This window comes from Pimephales promelas, chromosome 20 (genome assembly GCF_988280905.1).
Source record: "Pimephales promelas chromosome 20, fPimPro1.hap1.1, whole genome shotgun sequence".
NCBI classification, from domain to species: Eukaryota; Metazoa; Chordata; class Actinopteri; order Cypriniformes; family Leuciscidae; genus Pimephales; species Pimephales promelas.
Window position 1 is genome coordinate 11,487,118 of NC_142788.1, and position 16,795 is coordinate 11,503,912.

At 39.3% G+C, this 16,795-nt stretch overlaps 1 protein-coding gene across 1 annotated transcript; it reads left to right on the forward strand.

The window, feature by feature from the left end:
• The first annotated feature begins 452 nt into the window (after window positions 1–452).
• On the forward strand, window positions 453–10,213 carry lmod3 (leiomodin 3 (fetal)). Its single transcript, XM_039669925.2, has 4 exons — window positions 453–806; window positions 2,182–2,453; window positions 2,755–4,251; window positions 9,783–10,213. Exons 1-4 carry the CDS (start codon window positions 626–628, stop codon window positions 9,828–9,830), a joined length of 1,998 nt encoding a protein of 665 aa, XP_039525859.2. The 5' UTR covers window positions 453–625; the 3' UTR covers window positions 9,831–10,213.
• Window positions 10,214–16,795: the final 6,582 nt, after the last annotated feature.

Genomic DNA, 16,795 nt, shown 5'->3' on the forward strand with positions numbered 1-16,795 from the left:
TCAAGTATTTTTCATCCAACGCTATAGACGACACTAATGTTTGTGGAATCTTTCCATCCTACATCAGCCTGCTTTTCCTGACCGCCCAAGCTTCCCCGCCTGACTGTTGTGTCCAACATCAGACAGATTTTATTTCTGTCCTCAAAGAACTGTGGAGGATTAGGGGTCAAAACACTATATATTTCTAGTGCTGATGGTACACAGCTTTTTAACACACGTAACAGGCCGGTTTTACTGGCCTTTCAAACAGCCAGGTTTACAATGTCTATTTTTCTTTGGTCATCCTGTAAGTCCAGTTAAATAAAATGTTTTGTAGGTAGCTGAAGTTAGCGTCGGAGCCACCGGGGCCGCTTGACTGGCATGTCCACCTGCTGCTGTTTTTCTCCACCCTACTCTCTCTCTCTAGTCTGTCATGTTGAAATTCAGGGGACAGACCAGCTGACTCAAGTTGCTGAAAAAAGTCTATGTCTGTATCTCCCCACTTGTTCCATTAATACCCTCCCCTCTGTTGAATGGAGGTTATTTTAGATCGTGCATGCGGCACAAGGCATTGAGTCCTGCCACGACGCTCGCTGCGCTCGAAACCAGTGGCTTTAGTTGAATTCTTGAAAACACTAAGGTGGACATGTCTGAGCACACGGATCACGAGTCATACACAGAGGAGATCGATGAGGACGAGATTCTGGCAGGCCTCTCGGCAGAGGAGCTCAAACAGCTCCAGAGTGAGATGGACGACATTGCTCCTGACGAGAGAGTGCCGCTGGGAATGAGGCAGAGAGACGCTTCTCGTGAGACGACAGTCCGAGGTATTTTCTTGCTAATATATTCAGCCGTTTGTTGCCATTAATCTTGAGAAAAAATAGGTGATCTTTGTAAAGAGCTCTGAGGTGCTGAAAGAAAATGAGTTTAACACTCAGCCTACTCCATCTCTAACTAACTCCCAGTAGACCAGTGCTAAATTGGGGGTTGCATCGTACTGTAGTTTTAAGTAAAGAGCTTTAAAAAATATTAAAGAAATATCAAGCTCGCATTCATGTTGTTGTACTGAACATATTAGCTGTCCTGACATTCGGTACAAGATGTGTAATATCACTTAAAGGGATAGTTATAGAGGGTATGCGCGTGACGTCACCGTCGGCCGGAGTGCCTGCAGTTACTCACAGTGAGTGGCAAAAAGACTGAGCGGCTGTATTTGTTTTCAGCGTGAATGCCACATTTCCCACATATAAAGTGGGAAAGAGCTTTGCGATTGATACAACTAGATTTGACGAAAAAAATCGAAGGTATATTTTTACAGACTGCTATAGAAAGAGGAGCAAATGGATCGCTGCAATTCACAGAAACAACTGGACTCAGTGAAAGGTGGATTTGCAGTTATCATTTTGTGTCAATATGCTGAATTTAGCTGTAAATCCATGCCCATATATTTTGTATTGTTATTTATATTAACAACTCATCAATTAAATATTTATCATTGCATATTCTGCATTATTGGATGTTTTTTAATGAACGCTGACCAAAAAACGTATAAAGTTTTAGGCCTGGACGATATGATGATATATATAGGCTATATATAACACTGATACAAGTGATCACCCGGATTTAGACCTACCTATATTGTATTTATATAAAGCGTTAAAAGACAAATTTGCTTTATGTTTAACATTAGGTGCTTTTATTTCCCCGTGTCGAAATCAGGCAAACATAAATGTCATGAACACGATTCCCGGCTGCATGTCAATATCCATGGATCACTGGATCTTTAGACAGTTGTAAGGAACACTATATTGAGTCCAACATTTAGTTTAAATTGACAAAATTGTTCGTTTTTTTTTTTTCATTTTCACAGTTTCTCCTATTAAATCCAGTCACGCAGCAGATCTTTTGCCACTCAGTCAGGCTGAGGGGGGTTGATCTGGCGGGAAAGTGACGTCAATGCATTCCCTCTATTACAATTTTCAGACAAAATGTGTCCAAGTTTGTATATTTGTATTCCCTTGATTGTCTGACTAATATCAGGCATGGAGAGTGATTGAGAAACCTGTTTGGGTGATACCAGTGGCACAGAAATTATTTAACAGCATACATAAGGTATTTACGCCCGATATCCGACTTGCATTGGTTTAAAAGTTTAACTTTTTTAACTGATTATTTTACAGTGTGTATTTTTTTCTATTTCAGATTGCAGCGAGCCCCAGTCAGAAGAAGAGATCGATGAGGACGAGATTCTGGCAGGCCTTTCGACAGAGGAGCTCAAACAGCTCCAGAGTGAGATGGACGACATTGCTCCTGACGAGAGAGTGCCGGTGGGAATGAGGCAGAGAGACCAAACTGACAAACCACCCACTGGATCATTTGATCACAGATCACTGGTGGAATATATGTACTGGGAGAAAGAGTCCAAACGCATGCTGGATGAGGAGAGAGTTCCCACAACTCTGTTACCCAGTCAGGTAAGATAAGTTATTGTTGGTGTTGTTTAGATACAGAGCGTTTCATGTCATATAAACTGTTTTAATGAAGTGCTTCGAATTCTGATTATTAATCATCAAATCTGACTATTTATAACTGCTGCAACCAGGCAGCCAATAATAGTTCAACAACAAATGCTTTGAAACAGCAACTGCTGTAAACAGGACATTCTATTTTTAGGCTTTGAGTAAGTTGCTGAAGATTAAATCTTTCAAAATTTGCAGTCTTTAAAAGTTGTTCAACTCTTCAGATTTGACCCTTCTGTCCATTTGTCATCATCAGAGGAAAACCGATGAGGAGCTTGAAGCAAAAGAAGAAGATAAAGATAAAGTGGTGGAATATGTCTATGAGGAGATCGTTGAGGAGGTTGAGGGAGGAGAGGGGGATGTTGTTGTTGATGAAGTGATTGAAGAAGTGATAATGGAGGCTGAAGAAGAGGACATAGAAAGCAAGCATCCTGTCGATGCCACCAACCCCATAGTGAACTCAGAAGATGGTTTACAGCCGCCTCCAGAGGTCGCAGAAACAAAACTTGAAGCAAAGACTGAAGAATCAGGACTCAATGAGACAGAATCTAAAGCAAACGAGGAGAAGAAAGCTGAACCTGCTCCCTCTTCATATGAGAACTGGGTTCCCGAGAAAGAGGAAAGGGTCATATCCAAGCTGAAGATCCCAAAACTCGCCCTAGGTGGAAGCACTTTTGTTAAAAAGACCGCAAGACCTTCTGGGAATGAAACGAATTTGGAAACCACTTTGGATAAGATCCTCAACAATAATGCCTCTGTCACAGATGTCAATCTCAACAACATTGAAAACATTCCCAAAGTAATGCTCCTTGATTACGTCAATGCTCTCAAGAAGAACAGACACGTTAAGACCTTCAGCATCGCAAACACCGGTGCAGACGAAAACGTGGCATTCGCCCTGGCTAACATGCTCAAGGAGAACAGAAGCATCACCACACTAAATATCGAATCCAATTTCATCACAGGAAAAGGGATTGTGGCAATAATACGTTGCCTCCAATTCAATGAGACACTCACTGAGCTCCGCTTCCACAACCAAAGGCACATGCTGGGACACCATGCAGAAATGGAAGTGTCTCGTCTCCTCAAGGCTAACACCACCCTTCTGAAGATGGGCTACCACTTTGAACTGCCTGGGCCTAGGATGGTGGTCACCAATCTCCTAACCAGAAACTTGGACCGTCAGCGGCAGCAGAGAATGGAGGACCAGAAGCACCAGCAGATGAAAGAGCATAGGAAGCTCATGGAGATGTATGAGAACTCTCTCAACTTGCCCCCTGGTATGTTGGAAATGCTAGGAGGCTACATACCATTGTCCCTACTGCAGGGTTCTCAAAACGGGGCTGAGGAGAGTCCTGAAGGTTCTCCTGAACCTTCACCACAACCAAGTCCTCCTCAGCAGCTCCGCAAGGCTCAATATCCTGACCCACAACAACATCCTCCTAGTTCAGACACGGGAAACCTCTTAAAGGAAGTACAACTGAAAAAGACTCCAAAACGAAGGGATCCACTTCTGGAACTGAACCAAAGGGATGAAAGGAAAGAGGGAAGAGCTAATGTTCAGCTGAGGAGTGTTCATAAACAAAGAAGCACAGCAAGAGAAGGACCTGCAGATGAGAGAGCCAAGCTGAAAGATGTGATAAAGACTCTGAAGCCGGTTCCTCGAAGGCGGCAGCCACCTAAAGTGGATCTAACACCTCGGGATCAGTTGCTCAGCGAGATTCGACAGAGCAACGTGGCTTATCTCAAAGCGGTACGTAGTGTTGAAGTCTCTCAAGTTAACAATTAATTAGTTGCTTTGTGCACATGCACAAACTCAGCTTGAGTGGGGGCCATTGTCAGGGAGGGACAACTGGGAACTGTTGTTCTTTTAACAATGGGGGCACACTAGGGTAATCTATGGCATGTGGTTCTCAACTGGTCTTGCTTCAGGACTCAGATCAAATGCAAAGTCAACACAGAACAAAATAAATTAACCTTTCTTTGTTTTTGCATTAATGTTACTATGAATTACACAGGCCTACATACATACAACATTAATAACAAGGCATTGTCGGAATTAGGGATGGCAATTTACATAAATTCCCATAATCTAACGTTGTTTAAATTAACAATTTGTTAATCGATAACCAATCTGTTAAATCCATCCAAATACTAAGTTAACACATTAACGACCACTTGCATAACCAACACAAAGAAGCTTGGCTTTACAGTGAATATAGGGAAAATGATCATCACTTAACAAATGCTTTTAAATTTGGTGAAATATTAGATGTGCTCTTAGCCTGGTTAAAACCAGACCATTCTCAGTTGTAACTGAGTTATGGTCTGGCAAAGCATCATAGACAAATCATTTCCAGAGGGGCGTCACCAACGGATGTCGCGGATAGACCTAAAACCAATCAGAGTGATGAAGGAGATTACGTATGCAGAGCGGCGGAGAAATATCTCAGAATGTAGTTCTTTGCTTGGTTTTTAACAAAAAGGAAACGTTCAAATCGCTTAAAACAGACGCGATAGCTGATTCGAACGAGTGATGTTCAACGGCGGCATCCATCTTTGTAATGTATGCTACAAAATTTGCTTAAAAATCCCAGTGCTGTTGTAATCGTCTAAAGCCCGCCCCAACGTTTCTGATTGGTGCCTTGATTTCGACGGATTGGAAATGGGCTTGAATCAGCTCTTTGCCAGACTAACTTTCAGAGCAAATCTAAATTTGCCGGAAGTTGTTTGGGTTTTCCCAGGCTAATGTGCTCTATGAAGAAATAACTGATTTACATGAAAATGTGATCTGTAAAATCATTGTATATGCCTTGTGTCATGTATCGTTGAAAGGTCTCAACAAGCAGAATACAACAAACGTATTAAACCAAACTATACCAAGTATTGTATGAAATGGCACGGTGATGTATATGATGCCAAATATATATTTTGCACCAGGTTCTTGTTTGTACCTTCGTGAAACATTAGTAAATAATTCTAGATTGTATATATATTTATTTGAAGCAGGTGGTATTGATCAAGCTCAAACACAACGTAAGACAATAAATTGATCACGGAGTGGCATGAGAGGCTATTTGGCTAAAGCTATAGAACTTCCTTTCCAGGATCGGATCGTGTTGCAATTATAATGCAGTGTTTTCCAATGTCATTTGAACGTTCAACCAATTGGCTTTATGCCCAGCTGCACTACTTCCTGAACTTCAGCCAGCTCCTTGTTTCCTGTCTGCCATTATTGGCCAAATTGATTAATTCAGGTGTGTCTGATTATTGTTGCCATGACTACTGAGGTCAAGCACACCTGAATTAATCAATTTGACCAATAATGGCAGACAGGAAACAAGGAGCTGGCTTAAGTTCAGGAAGTAGTGCAGCTGAGCATAAGGTCAATTGAAACTGGATCTCAGGGGTGGTGGGTGGGTATATAGTGGATAGGGAAGATGTGTAGAGACCAATCAGACAGTTTTACAGTTTTTCAGACAGCTGGAGTGTGCTTGGATTGGTTTGATCACTCAGACTGACAGGTTTTTATTTATCGTGCGCCATAGAATAGGTGCACACAGCTAAAACAGAGCTGGAAAACCATACTCATCCACCAAGATCTTATTACTTGTTTATTCTATGTACTTGTATTGTACTGTTTACACAAGTAAGTAATTCTTTTGTTCAGTAAAATCACTTTCAAGAGTTTTTTTGACTCTTGGTTAAGTATATTTCTAAATAAACAGCTGGCCGTTTACCTAATCCGTTGCATGGCTTGAAGATATTAGGAGCCAGATTTACTAACAGCTTGCACCAGTGCAAACCCTCTATTGGTGACAAAAAAACTACTCTCAGGACTTATTAAAGACACACAGTGAAAAATTTGTGTTGAAAAGGCATGGACAGTGTTATTTTTGCTGCTGACCTTATTGCATATGCATTTTGTAGGAGTTTCCCTTTCAGACGCAAAATTATATGAGGAGAGTTTTTAAAATAAACAAAACAAGGTGATTTAATATGGTTCGTGCTTGTCAATTTACTGGTATTTGCGGCATTATAACAGGCCAAAAAAATATGTCTTAAACCAGACGCTAATTTGCGCTGCTCTTGGTAGATTGTGTTAGTCATTGTGGAAATGATCCGGCTGTGTCGGTGTTCTCTAATTTTTGTGTCGTCAGTAGATCAAGAGCAGAACTATCCACCCCATCACCATTTTTTTTTAATTGCGCTCTCATGCTAATTTGCCTCAAGTGTCTTCGACTTGACACTGTGAAGACGGATTGATGTGTGACATCAACGTACAGCAAGAGCGATTAGAGAGCAGATGCTGTAATACGTAACTACGCCGTGCTTGCCTTTACTTTTCCCTGTGTGTCTGCTATACGTTTTGCGCATGAGCCACACACACCTCAAAATTACACAATCTAACCATCTATAAGAAATCGATTAATTAATTGATCGTTAGCGTCCCTAGTCTGAATCTAGAGAAAATTATAATTTTGTAAAGGAAATTGTTTCAATAATTTGTTGGTATTTTAAGGTAATTATTTTATTTTCCCTTGTGTAGTTTTTGCATTTGAATTGCTTCTGTGAAGTCTATGCTTCTATGAAACATGAATTGGCTGACTTGCCATTCATTTTTCCACGCTAACTTTGCATTTAGCATAGTTTTTACACAGCAGTATGTGACTATCAGAACAGAACTGCAAAACACATGTACACACATACATAACCTATCAATTGAGAAGCAGAAGCACTGCTTTATTGTTCTGCATAGATTACTCATTGTACGTCTGTCCCTGACCCCCATGAATTTGAATGGCCGTTCTAGTCTGAGCAAATAAAATTTTAAAATACATTTTAGATTTGTTTATTTTTTAAAGAGGAAACTTGTTGCCGGTTGTATCAGTTTTATATATAAAAACATTAAGTTCATAACATCATTGATGCAATTTTAATTGCAGCGTAAACACATTAATGCCACATATTAAAGGGTCAGTTCACCCAAAAATGAAAATGATGTTCTCAAGACCTGCGTTCATCTTTGTAACAGTTTAAGATAATTAATTTAGTCCGAGAGCTTTCTGTCCATTGAAAATGTATGTTCGGTATACTGTCCTTGTCCAGAAAGGAAATAAAGACATCATCACAGTAGTCCATTTGACATCAGTGGGTTAGTTAGAATGTTTTGAAACATCGAAAATAGATTTTGGTCTAAAAATAACAAAAACTACGACTTTATTCAGGATTGTATTGTCTTCTGGTTCTGTTATGGATCCACGTTCAGTGACGCTGCTGACGTGTGTCTGGTGCGTCCAAGCTTCGTTCACAGTCTGAGGGAGACGCACGCTCTAAACAAAACAGTCTTCGCAAACATGTCTAAGGATTTCGACACAGAGGAAGACTTGCATTTTTTTGCCCAGCCATATTTATTTGAACCTGAAACCGTGGACGCACCAGACGTCAGCAGCGTCTTACCTCATACGAATACAATGCTGAATAAAGTCGTAGTTTTTGTTATTTTTGGACCAAAATGTATTTTCGATGCTTCAAAACATTGTATTTAACCCACTGATGTCACATGGACTACTTTGATGATGTCTTCATTGCCTTTCTGGACAAGGACAGTATACCATACATACATTTTTAATGGAGGGACAGAAAGCTCTCGGACTAAATCTAAAATATCTTAAACTGTGCACGAACGGAGGTCTTACGGGCTTGGGACGACATGAGGGTGAGTCCTTAATGACATAATATTCATTTTTTGGGTGAACTAACCCTTTAATATCACTTCATGCAGCTTCTGTGCTACTGCGCAGAGCTAAGATGAATTTTGTTTATCCTACACACTGATTTAAGTTGATTGGTAAAATGTGTGAAAATTTGGTTCATTTTGTAGATTTGAATATGAATTAACACAATTGTATCGTGATAATACTTATCGTGTATCGTGAGAACCGTACAGTTGGTATAGTACCACAAGACATTTTTATGATATTGTGACAACCCTATTATTGAGGAGAGTTGTTTCCATTTACACTGACAAATCTTTATTTTATTTACTTTGACATTGTAATGCCAACTGAAAAGCTGTTAGTGATCTTGAAATGTATTGATGGTCCAAGAAAGTAATACCAGTGTTGTGTTAGTAGGCTATAATTTCAAAAGAGCTTACTTTGGTAACACTTTAGAATACGGTTCCTACGTTAATGAATAACTACACAAGAACTAATGAGTAACACAATATTAACAATCTAGTAACTATCATTAACTAACAAGAAACTCTGAACTAGTAAGTAATAGCGCACAGACGAAAGTGGTAGTTCACTATTAAGTAATCAATAACTACTATTTTTTTAATACTTCCCAGAGAACTACTGAAAAAGTTTATTAATAATCTAGTAACTACTATTAACTGAAAGAAACTCTTATTAACGAATTACTAGATAATGTAATACTAGATACTTCTGTGGGAATTACGAATTATTTGGATTCGTATTATAAAGTGAAGATCATTGGAACTAACTAGTAATTACTCAAGTGTTACTACATGATCTAGTCATGATGTGTGCAAATGTTTGAGATTTTTGGTGAAATTAGTAACTTTTAGAAAATGTCTTTAGTAACACTTGAGAAATTACTAGTTAGTTCCAATGATCTTCACTTTATAATAAGGATCCAAATAATTAGTAAGTAATAGCTCATAGATGAAAGTGTTACTAGATACTTCTGTGGGAATTACTAATTATTTGGATCCGTATTATAAAGTGAAGATCATTGGAACTAACTAGTAATTACTGAAGTGTTACTACATGATCTAGTCATGATTTGTGCAAATGTTTGAGATTTTTTGGTGAACTTTAGTAACTTTTAGAAAATGTCTTTAGTAACACTTGAGAAATTACTAGTTAGTTCCAATGATCTTCACTTTATAATACGAATCCAAATAATTAGTAACTCCCACAGAAGTATCTAGTAACACTTTCATCTGTGAGCTACTTACTAATTCGTTAATAAGAGTTTCTTTTAGTTAATACTAGTTACTAGATTGTTAATAAACTTTTTCAGTAGTTCTCTGGGAAGTATTAAAAAAAATAGTAGTTATTGATTACTTAATAGCGAACTACCACTTTCGTCTGTGCGCTATTACTTACTAGTTCGTTAATCAGAGTTTCTTGATAGTTAATAATAGTTTCTAGATTGTTAACATTGTGTTACTCATTAGTTCTTGTGTAGTTATTCATTAACGAAGGAACCGTATTCTAAAGTGTTACCCTTACTTTTGTTTCACACCCACAGGTACCTCTTCCAAAAATCCTCGAGTCCAGCGAAACCAGTCTCTTCTGAGCCACACTCATGACTTCAGAGAGAGAGAGAGAGAGAGAGCATGCAGAGGGACAGATCATGTGGCCAAATGATTCCATGGTGCTCCTCAGGGAATGGACAGAGAAGAGTGTTACGTAATAAGAGACAGCAGTTGCATAATAATAAGCCACAACACGGTGGGCACTTTGATGAGGTCCTGAACTGTAAAATTCAACATGCACATCTATTTATATGAACCCCATCACTAAACGTCTGAATTTTTTTGGCTACACATAATGCACATGGTAAATGTATTCTTTTGTTTGTCTGAAATTGTGTTCATGTACTTATAGTGTTAATAAACTTAAGAGTGTAAATGTCACTTTGGACTTTTTCTTAATTATATTCTAGTGACTGTTATTAAGATAGTTTAGTAACATTTTTTTTTCTTTCAGTAAGTTCTTTTTTTCTTACATTCCTCTTCCTACACAAGGGGCAGCCAATTAATGTTTGATCTCAAACTAATTTACGAAAAAAAATATTGCATTAAGCAAAAATACATTTGATCTTTAACCAAAGTTACAGTCAAGAAACTAAAGTCTAGCTAAATTCGACTTGTACATCAGTAATGATTATTTAATACAACTTAAACAACACCGCAAAGTACATAAACACATTATTATGTTAGGCCCCGTTATTATAGGCCAGGCTTAAAATGCACACTTAGTTTTAAACAGTACAGTATATCCATATCTTTATCCACCAAAGGGTTGAGAAAGATTTAAATCATCAGCATTAGCACATGATTTTATCTAAAACAAAAAAACAGTAAGTCTGGATAGGTCTGAGGAACATCACCAAGTACAAGACACCACCCCACGATCTGTGGAGAAACACCTGGCTGAAGATCTGAATGTGTTTTACTGGTGATTTGAAAAGCCCTGTCTCACACCCCACACCCACTCTGATCTGCACTTCACACACACCAACAACTCCTGCAACCCTCCCCCTCCTGCTAATCAACATGCGCTTAACCCCCTCAGACCTGAATTATGTTTCAAGTTTCTGAAAAATATAAAAGTACATTTTCCCAGCTCATGAGGTTTCTATAAATGAAAACAAATGAGTATATATATATATATATATATATATATATAATTGCTTTCATTGTGATCTTTTTTGTCCATTCCAATAGACATCAGGTCAAAACAGGTGTACTTCCCAAAAATGTACCAACATGAAATAAATTAATAAACATAAAATTTGTTGGTCTATATTTTAAGCTTTTCTCAAGGTAAAAAAAAATAACTATAATTTTATAGTTTCAACTATAACCTCAACTAATTTTGAGGTTTTTGATTTACAGATTGCACATTGTTTGTAACAAACTAAATATCTTCGAATCAATCAATCTGGTCATATTAGAGTCATTTTCTGTGTGCATCTATCTATTTTTAGAACAAAAACTTGAACATTATAACATTACAACTTCAATTGTAAGGTTTTTCCTTTATATTGCACATTTGTTTATTCATCACAAAATAAACCTAGGAATCAATCACTGCATTCATGTTCAGTCATTTCCGGTGTGCATCCTGTGTTTTCTTGTATTTTTACAGTACTGGCAGGACGGTTGCCAGCAAGTCACTGTATTTCGATTTCCAGTAACTCTAGCTTGTCCAAGGCCGAAAAAAAGGTCCACTCCGTCCTTGGGCCGTAGGCAAACGGACGTGGGCTGGCGGACGAGCGTGCCAGCCCCCTGAAATTTTTGGGGGACCGGCCAACGTCGGGCATGCCCTGACCCCCCCGGGGGCCGACGGGAGGAGCCCGAAGCTTCGGGACCCCCGAGGCAGTTCCGCAAAGGCCCCCTCGGTGGAGCCACCCTCAAAACGTCCCACGAACCCATTATGCGTCCGACCGACCACAACTTCCACAGGGCCCCCCCCCCCCCCCGCTCACTGACCGGTCCCCAGACACGCCCCCGTCCCACGAACCCACTATTTGTCCAATAACCCACTATATTTTTTAAAGTTTTTCCGCAGTTCATTCAATTTGCTGCAATTGGACGCAGTCCCACTGGCAATTTGATACACATTTTAATTACAGTTCATGTCGTGAAAAAAACTGTTTTGCTGCACTCAGGAGGCCCCCCGGGGGCCGTAGCACCAAGCGTCGTCCCAAAATTCCACTGTCGGCGAACTCACTATTTGTCCAATAACCCACTATTTGGAGGCTCTAGACCGTTCCAGAGCTGTGATATTGAGATCCCACGTAGCATTTATGAATTAAGAGTTTCAAGAAGATTGGAGAAACTTATTTTCTCGCACCAAAAAAAAAAACAAAAAACGACACTGTCGTTTTTTTTTTTTTCGGGTTGAAATTTTGCATTGCTCTGATCTTCTCGAAACTCTGGATTCTGATAGAGGGCTATGGGACTTTGACCTGAGTGCAAAAATGGAGGCACTAGACCCTTCCAGAGCTGAGATATTGAGATCCCACGTAGCATTTATGCCATTATAAAAATAGTGGGTTCGTGGACGGTGGAATTTTGGGATGGCGCTCGGTGCCACAGACTCAGGGGGCCTCCCTGAGTGCAGTTAAATAGTTTTTATCATGACAGGAACTTTAATTAAAATGTCCAAAAAACACACTACCCAAATCCCCATTCAATAGATTGCAGGCGGGATTCTGTCCGATTGCAGCTTGTTGCATGAAGGCCAGGGTTAGTACTTTTCAAAAATAGTGGATTATTGGACAAATAAGCCCCTTTTCCACCAGAGCATTTTGAGAGCCGGTTCGGAGCCGGAGTTCTTTGTGTTTCGACAGCCAAAGAACCGGTTCTCGGCCAGGAAAACTGGTTCCAAAGCGGCACCAACTCTTTGCTGGACTAGAACCGTTCTTTTACCACGCCATGCTTACGTCGGGGGCTGGGGCTGGTTTAGATGTGTTCTAAACATCTTTTCTGACCATAATAATGGATCGCAAAGCCAAGAGAAACATTTGCAGAAACACGATGGAGTCCGCCTTTGTAATTGCTTTGCTTGAAGTTAACGCAAGCGTTTCTATTTTGTATTTTTTTTTTTTATTGAAGACATTATAAGCAAAGAAGAAAAGTCACAATATAGAACAGACAGGGGTACATAACTTATCAGAAAAGATCACATATTAAACGAAAAGATTAAAAGACTTACATATTTCAATTGTTTTTAAAGCTTTCTTGGTACACGAGTTAGAGATAATCTGAAAGTAATGTTTCGTCACACAGTGACGTAACGACAGTCGTTCCCTGGGCGCCAGTGACAGTGGTACCCCTGTCGTTTTGGGGTTTTTTTGGTGCGAGAAAGTAAGTTTCTCCAATCTTCTTGAAACTCTGGATTCTGATAGAGGGCCATGGGACTTAGACCTGAGTGCAAAGTGGAAGGGTCTAGAGCCTCTTTTGCACTCAGGTCTAAGTCTCATGGCCCTCTATCAGAATCCAGAGTTTCAAGAAGATTGGAGAAACTTATTTTCTCGCACCAAAAAAAAAAAACAAAAAAAAAAACGAAAGGGGTACCACTGTCGTTTTTTTTTTTTTCGGGTCGAAATTTTGAGTTGCTCTGATCTTCTTTTTATAGTTTTAGTTTTTATCATGACAGGAGCTTTAATTAAAATGTCTATCAAATATACCACCCGAAACCCCATTCAATAGATGGGGCGGGATGGTGTCCAACATAAAATTGTTATGAAACTCATACAGGTTTGGAACAACATGAGGATGAGTAGGTGATGATAAATATAATTTGTGGTTGAACTATACCTTTAAAGGCATAGTTCACCCAAAAATTTAAATTAGCCCATGATTTAATCACCCTGGCCTCTAGCCATCCTTGGTGTATATGACATCCTTCTCTCAGACGAAAACAATCAGAGTTATATTAAACAATGTCCTGGCCCTTCCAAGCTTTATATTGGCTGTAAATAGTTGTTTCTGTTTTGAAAGTCATAAAAGAGCATCTATCCATCATAAAAGTCCATCTATCCATAAAAAATACATATTAATTTAAAATATTTAAATTATTCATATTTTAGTTGCGCTTTAGATTTAAGTCAAATCCATATGTTCTTTTGGCTGGGAGTTATTTTACTTTATAAAGTTTTAATATGGATATTTCTCTTACATCTCCATCTTCCTCATTACTCCACATGAAGTCAACATCTGAGATATTTTCATCAGCTATATGTTCAAGCACTTCGGAACTGTATATTCTGCACATGAAAAAGTTTCAAAAATGTATTGGTACTGTGATATATATATATATATATTTTTTATAAAAGAACTAGATCATCTCAAATCATAAAATCTGACCCAGCTTTTCATGCCCATCCCAGTCTGTCAGTGGATTACCAGCTTTCTGACAGATAGTGAGTGAGACTGGGAAAACTCCCACTATCAGCACTGGTGCTCCTCAGGGTTGTGTCCAACACAAATGACTGCACCTCTAAAGACCCCTCAGTCCAGCTTCACAGTAATCTGCTTTATCCAGGATAGTGAAGAGTCTGCAATGTGCATGCATACAGACAAGAGGTTGAACAACTGGCTGTCTGGTGCAGTCATAACAACCTGTCATGATCGTGGACTTGAGGAGAAACACGCCAGCATCATGAGCAGCACTGAGGCAGCAGTGGAGGAGTCATTCAGGTTCCTGGCCAACACCATCTCTCAGGACCTGAAGTGGGACACTCACATCGACTTCTTGAACTTCCTTCATCAGCTGAGCCACCGGAGCTGCTGACACCGTCCTACTCAGCCGCCCGTCACTGAGTCTGTCCTGTGCTCGTCTGTAACTGTCTTTTGTGGTTCAGACACCAAATCAGACATCAGGAGACTACAACGGACAGTCAGGACGGTTGAGAGGATTATTGATGCCGCCCTGCCCACCCTCCAGGACATGTACTCTTCCAGAGTGAGGAAAAGGGCTGAGATGGACCCCACACACCCAGCCCGCACTCTCTCTTTTAACTTGTGTCCTCTGGCTGGCGCTACAGAGCAGAAGCACAATAACAGTTTTCCCCTCAGGCTATAGTCAGTCTGAACAGTTAAAAACCCTCATAACTACACATCGTTTATCATAAATATTAATTTGTACACAACATAGGCTATATTATTTTGTTTCTATTACTGCACAACATTCAATTATTTACATTTTGTTTTCTTTATAATATTGAGTTATGTTTCATTTTTATTGTGTAACTATGTATATCTGCACTATGTCTGTACTTTCCCTCAGCACTGTAAGCTTGTGCCACCAAGACAAATCCCTTGTGTGTGTATGTAAACATTTGGCAAAGCTCTTTCCGATTCTAATTCTGAAAGTGGAATTGGCAAAATGATTACATTGCTGCCCTCTGGTGGACCATACAGGCCAAGTCACATCCTATTTAAATATTTAGGTATATTAGACAGACATTACATTAACAAGATATTAGTTTGTTTGATAGAAAAGTTGATCTGTCTGTCAGTAAATAATTCAACCACCCACTAGACCACATAGAGATCCGGTTTTACATCCAGGCATGGGCGTCGGAAGCAAAAAGAATGTGGGTGAGTCATCCTTCAGATTTTTTTTTATTTTTTTAGGCCTAGTTCCTGAAGCCAAATACCTTATCTAATCTCTATGCAAAAATTAGTGATGTGAATGTGTGAGAGTCCAAATAAAAACGAGCACAAATTCGAAGAGCTTGGCAAGTAATCAACTCAAATACATCCAAAACTGGCCCGCCAGCAATAATATCTAGCCCGCGCCGGTGAAAAAGCTCTGAAAGACATTCAAAAAAAAGTATGTGGCTCGCTAGACACACCTCTAAAATAACCGTCATGAAATGTCTATTTTTATATTAAATGCGTCTCTATAGCACGCGTTGTGTTTATCGTGCAATTTAAACGCGAAACTTAGTTTTTACTTGCATATGATTGTTTTTCGCGTGCATTTACACTGCATTGCGTGTAATACGTACCCGACACCACTACTAAAACTATCCCATGCCTATTATATGCACGTAAAAACTAATTTTCGTGTATAAATTGCAGTGATATAGAGACGCATTTAGTGTGATGGGTTGTCGTGGCAGATAAAACACACTGGCAATTGCATTTACAATAGGAAGGATTAACGCATGGTTGTCTTTTCATTATTCTTTGTATGGCTATTTTCGCTTTGTGTTTTCGCATTGTCTGGCTATATAATGAAAAAAATATGCATTATGAAGCAAAAAAAGGTCATAAAAAGGTCAGTTCTTAAGGTCATAAAAAACCCCCCAGACAGCAAACTGACATTGAATCAACATGGAAACGACGTCTCTCATATGACATTGAAAAAACGTTGATTTGCTCATCGAATTAACGTTGAACCAACGTCAGACGCGGCATTCTTCGAAGCTAAATGAAATCGAAAATTGGTTTGCTTTCATAACGTTGAAACAACGCGTTGATTTCAAGTTGATTTTCCGTTAGTTTTGAAAGAATGACGCATCTGACGTTGGTTCAACGTTAATTCGATGAGCAAAACAATGTCAGATCAACGTTGTTTCGATGTCATATTTCCACGTTGATTCAATGTCAGTTTGCTATCTGGGCCTTTACTTCAACAATTAGTGTCAGTTTCAAAACACATGCTATAAAAACGGACACTTCCAGTTATTGATCATTATTGGCTGAGCTGCCTGTGTTCGATGGCATTTAATATACTTTGTAACCACACAGTTGAGAGTCGTAATAAAATAAGACGACGCGCAGCCAGCAAAGTTGCAGGGGTCGGATGAGAAGCGCCGCGCCGCGTCTATGACAACTCGAGGTATCAAATGAATAAATGTAACATAAGAGTTAGCCTACACTTCAATGTGTTCTAATTTCTAAGACATGGCACTGCGCGACGCGGCGCTGAGCTTCAAGGGGGTTAAACCGTGACATCTACACGTTTTCCAAAGTGGACCATTTAGGCTGCTTCATTAAAAACGTGACATTTAGACGT